General features: G+C 42.6%; 1 protein-coding gene across 1 annotated transcript; it reads right to left on the bottom strand.

Annotated features, from left to right (window-relative positions):
• Positions 1-486: 486 nt before the first annotated feature.
• On the bottom strand, positions 487-5,520 carry LOC113018752 (uncharacterized). Its single transcript, XM_026162098.1, has 17 exons — positions 5,328-5,520; positions 5,184-5,239; positions 5,020-5,106; positions 4,757-4,884; positions 4,535-4,672; positions 3,784-3,852; positions 3,542-3,712; positions 3,374-3,470; positions 3,086-3,294; positions 2,182-2,541; positions 1,907-2,027; positions 1,630-1,835; positions 1,421-1,538; positions 1,174-1,346; positions 1,007-1,098; positions 803-921; positions 487-730 (listed from the first exon to the last, which is right to left on the bottom strand). Exons 1-17 carry the CDS (start codon positions 5,342-5,344, stop codon positions 588-590), a joined length of 2,304 nt encoding a protein of 767 aa, XP_026017883.1. The 5' UTR covers positions 5,345-5,520; the 3' UTR covers positions 487-587.
• Between the last annotated feature and the right edge of the window lie 708 nt (positions 5,521-6,228).

The raw sequence follows: 6,228 nt of genomic DNA, 5'->3' as shown, positions 1-6,228 counted from the left end.
GAATTCTCTTTAATACCAGTCGCTTAAACCCTACGGATAGTTGTGTGATACAATCCCAATAAATCAGCAGTTTCTGAAGCAGACCAGCACCATGCCATGTTCAAATGAATTTAAATCACCTGTCCTCATTCTGTTGCTCAGTTTAAACTATCATGCTGACCTTGTTTACATGTCCAAATGCTTTCATGTGACTGGCTGACTGAGGTACACTTCTCGCTGAAGTGTACTAGTCTGTAAGTTCACTACCTGTGCATTCTACTATTTCCCAAGCTTCTCACTCTTTAATATATTTAGACCAAGATTCAAGTTTTCCTGAATATTTAGGGTAAGAAAAAAAAAATTAAACGTTGGAGAGCCATAATTAGTCATTTCTACCCCTTTATGACCATGAGTTCCTTACAATGAAATCTCGACACTCTTACATCCTGTGTCAGAAACAGTCAAAAATGATGCCAAGTACACAGTAGTAAAGCTCTACGAGACAAATAATTTCAAAGTCAGCTTTAATGCAGTTTTGTCCTATTTAAAATACAACTTTGTGACTTTAAGCTCCTGAAAGGGGATCACCAAAAAGTGATATTTATCAGTTAGCCACCTGCAAGATTGTGAACCCTAGAAACTCGAAAGTATCGAGCAGATGGACGAACACCAGGTACAAACACAACAGGTTGTGTGTGTCTTGGGGTGCTTTGAAGTGCAGCAGTGGGCTTTCTGGTGGGACGTTGCAATCCTAGAAACAGATAAAAAATAAATTAGATTTTGAAAAAAGCATAATTTCCAGCAGGTGAATAAGTTACTGTACCTGCTGTGGGCTGCACTGTGCGGATGATTTTACCAACTCCAACTGTGTCAGACACAAATCTGTACATTGTAAAGAGTTGATGGAGACTAGATAGAGGATATGTACACTGCACGATCACCCTGTGAGACAAGGACAGCCTTCAATGTCATGGATCGATGCAGGTGGGGGAAAGAAAAATGAACAGGAAAGTTTTGAGATTCATACCTCTCAGTGGCATCACTAGAAACCAAGTCCATATTCTGGTCATTCTTGTTGTAGAAGATCTCATTTTGATAAGTCACGTAATCCTTTCCAAGCTGAAGAAAAAGTACAAAGTGAGGGCAAAGCAGCACAGGGAGAGGATGCCACAAATCAGTAAACTCAGCTTTTACCTCAAATATGAATCCACAGCTGTTGACTGGAAAAGAAAAGAGGGCCCTGGTGCCATTCATATCTTTAGGCCCACAGGAGTTGTCCATGAGGCTCATTCTTAATGTTCTCCCTCCACCTGAGACTACCGGAGGCAGGTTTGCCACCACAGTCATCATCCCATCAGTCGAACACACTGCATAAACAGATGCATTTTAGCATGATGGGTAACTGAGACCATCTGCGATAATAAAGCTTGGATGCACTTACTGATGAATTCTTTGGGATTGAACAGGCAGGTCTTAACTGTGGATGTCTGGACTTCTGATGTTTCACGAACTCTCACAAGGATCTCAAAAGTTCCTGAGAATCCCTTCAAAGTGACGTCCTGCCAAACACATGCAGCACTTCTACATTTAAACACAATTCAAGCCTATTAAGAACAAACTGATCATGCCAACAGCATTTCCCTCGTCTACCTGGTATTTATACCCATGAGTGGCAAGTGGCACATCAAGCTGCAGACTCTGGCTGTCACTACTCATGATGTAGCCACGCCGGTCTGCCAGGTCTGAGGTTAGCACGTCTAACCCGATGGTTAACTCCCACAAGTAGTCAAAAGGCTGACGGTTCAGCTTGAAGCGTATCCCGGACTCCGAGCAGACCGCGTCAAAGGCTGGAGGTGCTGTCGGATACAAGCTTGTTAACCATTCTTAAAGCTTTTGCCAATATCGAGTAAATAATCAAATAACTTACAGACATCTGTGAACAGTGCCACAATGGACGCCAAGCGGTAATAAGAGTCGTTTCCAGGTAGCACAGCCAGCGTGTAGTTAATATCCAGCATAAACTGAAGAACTGCATCTTCTATAAAGAACTATGAAAGAAAACAAATTCACTAAGATGAGCAGGATTTAAGCCATCATGTTGTGAATATTAATATTTATTTCAAACATAGGCAACAAGTGTTTATATCAAAACAAAATCAAAGAGTCATCGTTTTCACAAGGGCGTGGTGGTGGCAGGGTTACCTTCTGTTTGACAACAGGGTCATGGAACAGCACCTTCAGTGTGTAGCCATGGGTGCCGTTGGGGTGAAGAACTTCAGTGACTTTGTAGGTGCTCGTATTTGTAAATGGCAACGTAAAGTCTCGTTCATTCAACTGGATAGAAACTAACATGACATCTTCAGGAACATCGCCGAGATAGATGGTGAACATCTGTTCTTCAAGGACTGTTTGATTACGAGTGAAAACCGTGCAGGGCAACAGGGGAGTGACCAGAGTCCTGCGAAACTGGAGCATGGTATCGACATAGTCACGATCTACTGAGATCTGCTCCACGGAGAGGTCGAAGGCATAAAACTCATAGAGGCTCCCAATAACAAAGCTCTGAAAGACAAACATGCAGTTTGCATGACTTCAATCTTTACCATTAGATAAACTGCTAGTCTGACTGAAATATGTTTCACAGAGGATGTAATACAAGATAAATTAGTCACATGGCCACAAAGACCAACATCTCGAGTAAAAATAGGATAACAATCTCTGTTCTGGCTTGGATTGCAGTCACTCCGAAATGTTGCAATGAATCCGCTCATCAGCTCATCTGTGATTAATAAACTGAACATTATTCAGGAATATCGCCTGTTTGCAATCTGCTTTCTAAAGCGGGAGTCATCGCTGGCCTACTTCCAGTCTTTCAAAAGGCAAGATTACAGAATGCACACAGTTACATTACAACAAATGGGGTTGTGCCGAGCTCTCCAGTTTTCCCCTAGTTTGGAGAATTATTCAAGTTATTAAATGCTTAAACGAGCCATCCCTGTGCATCAATTGAACATTTTAACAAGCAGCCTCAGAGCAATCCAAAAGCCACACTTAACATGCACTGCAAAATTTGTATGATCCTCAGATTAAATATCCATCCTCTGACCTTCCTGTGTCCTCCTTCAGCATTATAAGGGATGCCGATATGGACTGTGCCTTTGTGCTTCTCAACAATGTAACCCCTCTTCTCTGCAATTAGCTGCTCCATGGCATCCCCGTTCAGTCCAATCCTGATCTGTGTGCCACCGACACTCGGGTACAGCGCCTCTGGAGTCTTCCACATCATATAGCCCCCGTCATCAAAGTAACCTTCATCTGTTAAGAGGAACAACATTGCAAGTCCACCTGATCCTAAGCAGAAAGTCACTAAAATGACATAAAGGCAGATACTGACACATGGAGCAAGCAGCCAAGAGGTCGACCATAAGGACAACCCAGTTTTGTCTGGAGAACACAGTTGCATACACTGCCTCCACTGGAACATCCTCCACCTGCAGAGAAACGCATGTAAGCCTTGCTTTGCGTCAATGGTTCAAATGCAGATTCTGAATCTGTGGTTTACCTCAGTGCTCAGTGAGTCGGGTTGTCCATAGGGCGTTCGAAACAGAAGTCTTCCATCCCTCGAGTCAAACGTATAGCCCCGCTTCCGTGCTTGTGACACATTCATGGACGGCATCTGCTCCTCCGGTCTTTGAAAAGTCACCTGCCAGTCTGAAGAAGTGGTGCTGCGTACCTGGAGGAAATGTACAAGTCTTAAGACAGTTTGCTTCCTGAGTGAGAGATTTACACGAGTGTAAGACTTACAGCTCTGACTGCATTCTTGTTGTGTCTGATTGGGACAATCGGACAGGTAACATCACTCCTCACAGACACCTGCACAGAATTCACCAAATTACAGGGTGTAAGATTTTCACCACTAGATTATGAGTGAGTGCAGACTGCAGTCAACCACATTCTGTTTTCTTACCCTCTTCCTATTCAAGTGTATAATCCTAGCTACGGTGGCTGCTATAGAACAGACATGTTTTAGTCAGCCAAGAGATCAAAAACATTACATGTAATCCATAAAGGCCACTGCCAGCTGGGATGCAGATCCACACATCCAGTTTGGCACTTTCTGTGGAATGCCATCAGTCCACTGCATACCTCAGCTATCAATGCCAAGTGAGAAGCAGCCACCTTTACTCACACAGACTGCAAAACTAAACTAGCCTGATACAAGTCAGTGAGTCAGTGAAGCACCTTATTTTAAAAGTTCTGACTTCAGTTCAGAAGGTGAGGAAGATTGTGACATTTTATTACGGTGTGGGTGGCATTGTCCTTCATGTGTATGTCTTTAGTGACTGCAACTCATTCTCAGAGGGGGGGAAAATGCAAACCTGCTGCTGTGTATTTTTAATTGATTAATTATAAGAACACATGTTTTTTTTAGGGATATGCAAATATAGATTCATGTATATTTATCAGTTCAGTATTCATTTTGTCCTCTATTTTAAAAAAAAGCCTCAAAAAATTACTGACTACATTTAAAAAAAATAAATAAATCCAAATTTACCTCCATGTAGTTCATCTCACAGGTAACCTCTCTGTGAGACCATTGGAGAGATAAAGTGCAGGTCTTGTTCAGTGCATAGCTGGCCTTCTTTCCCTTATGTGTAGCGATCAAGTTAAAATTAAAGGAGAACATATCATCCTGAAATACACAGAAGAGAAAATTTATCAAAGCCTTCTCTTTACGCAGCAGCACATTTCTGCTTATTTGACTGCTTGCACATACTTTGTTGTCAGTGTGGCAGCTGAAATAAGAAGCTCTGAGCTCCACGTGGCCCAGGAGAGGGAGAGCACTCACGGTATAGCCACACTTTGCAGCATACTGTTCAGTGATGGCATACACTCCTGTCCGATCTTTACAAAAAGAAGAACCTCAGTCATGCAGCTCCGTAGTGGCCAGAATTATCAGACGAAAGAAGCTTTTTATTAAAAAAAAAAAAAAAAAAAAAATGCTCCAATGCAGAAGGGAAGCTTTTAAGGGGAACTTACCCACAGCCTCAAAGCGAAGTTCCTTTCCAGTGAAGGAGAGATCAACAGCTATCATAAAATAACGCTCACGACACTCCATATGAACTCCTGCATGAACAAAGCAAGTTTTAAGTACAGATTACCAGCATTTTTAAAATCACACTCCCTAATCACATGCATGTTACCATCCGTGATGAGATCACAAATTGCAGCTGAGCACACGGAGAGGAGAAAGGCCACACTGCAACACAAAGGGACATGTGACAGAAAACCTAACTGGAAATTAACTTCATAAATAAACTTGATGATTTCCCACTAAGGCAGCTTACCTAAACTTAAATGCCATACCCTCTGATGTTGGCAGGGTCTAAAGCCAGCCTGAGAGCTAGCAAACTACACTTCTAACCAACACAAGCTCAAGTGAATCACGTGTTTGGGATATCCAAACCACAGCAGCAGTAGTCTGTGTGAGCTCAGTTGCGTTTGACCCCTGAAATTAAAAGTTCACTTTTAGCATCAGCTGCAAGTGATTTCAAGATGAGTTGATTATTCAAAGGCTGCACCTGTGAGTGTAACTCTGAGAGCCTCTGATTGGCCAGTGACACTACCAGAATATAAGTACTGATAAGCTTCAGGCTTCTTCCCTAGCCTGACGCAGGGTTTCCAGTGCACTTTAGGTGCTACTGATAAAGTTGCAAAGGTTCTTGAGCTTAATGTTTGGCCCTTCTGTATGTGTGTGCAATTTCAAACTGTGATATTCCCATTGATAAATACTTTAAAGTGCACTGAAGCATAAATCTGCAGTCATTTGTGCATATGTCTGGATCTTATATTTCTTTTTTTGGATTTCATTTTCAAATCTTGTGGAAATCCTCAGTGGATCACAAGTTGAAGTTCAATCACAGGATTGGAGTAAGGTTCTTGCAGCACCCTCTGGTGGACAAGGGAGGAACTGCACCACATTTTTTCACACTGTAATGCAGGGGTCCCCAATCCCAGTACACGAGGGCCGGTGTCCCTGCAGGTTTTAGATGTGTCCTTGATCCATCACAGCTGATTTAAATGGACAAATTACCTTCTCAACATGTCTTGAAGTTCTCCAGAGGACTGGTAATGAACTAATCATGTGATTTAGGTGTGTTGGCCCAGGGTGAGATCTAAAACCTGCAGGGACACCGGCCCTCGCGGACTGGGATTGGGGACCCCTGCTGTAATGTAATAAATATGCAA

The sequence above is a fragment of the Astatotilapia calliptera genome, chromosome 3 (assembly GCF_900246225.1).
Source record: "Astatotilapia calliptera chromosome 3, fAstCal1.2, whole genome shotgun sequence".
In the NCBI taxonomy this organism is placed as follows: Eukaryota; Metazoa; Chordata; class Actinopteri; order Cichliformes; family Cichlidae; genus Astatotilapia; species Astatotilapia calliptera.
The sequence above is the reverse complement of the archived record's forward strand: the minus strand, read 5'-3'. Positions and strand labels throughout refer to the sequence as shown.

Coding starts and splice junctions, on each gene's coding strand:
- LOC113018752 (XM_026162098.1), bottom strand. Junction 5,107..5,183: donor TTGTGATCTCATCACGGATG/GTAACATGCATG, acceptor TTGTTCATGCAG/GAGTTCATATGGAGTGTCGT. Junction 3,713..3,783: donor ACAAGAATGCAGTCAGAGCT/GTAAGTCTTACA, acceptor CATTTCCTCCAG/GTACGCAGCACCACTTCTTC.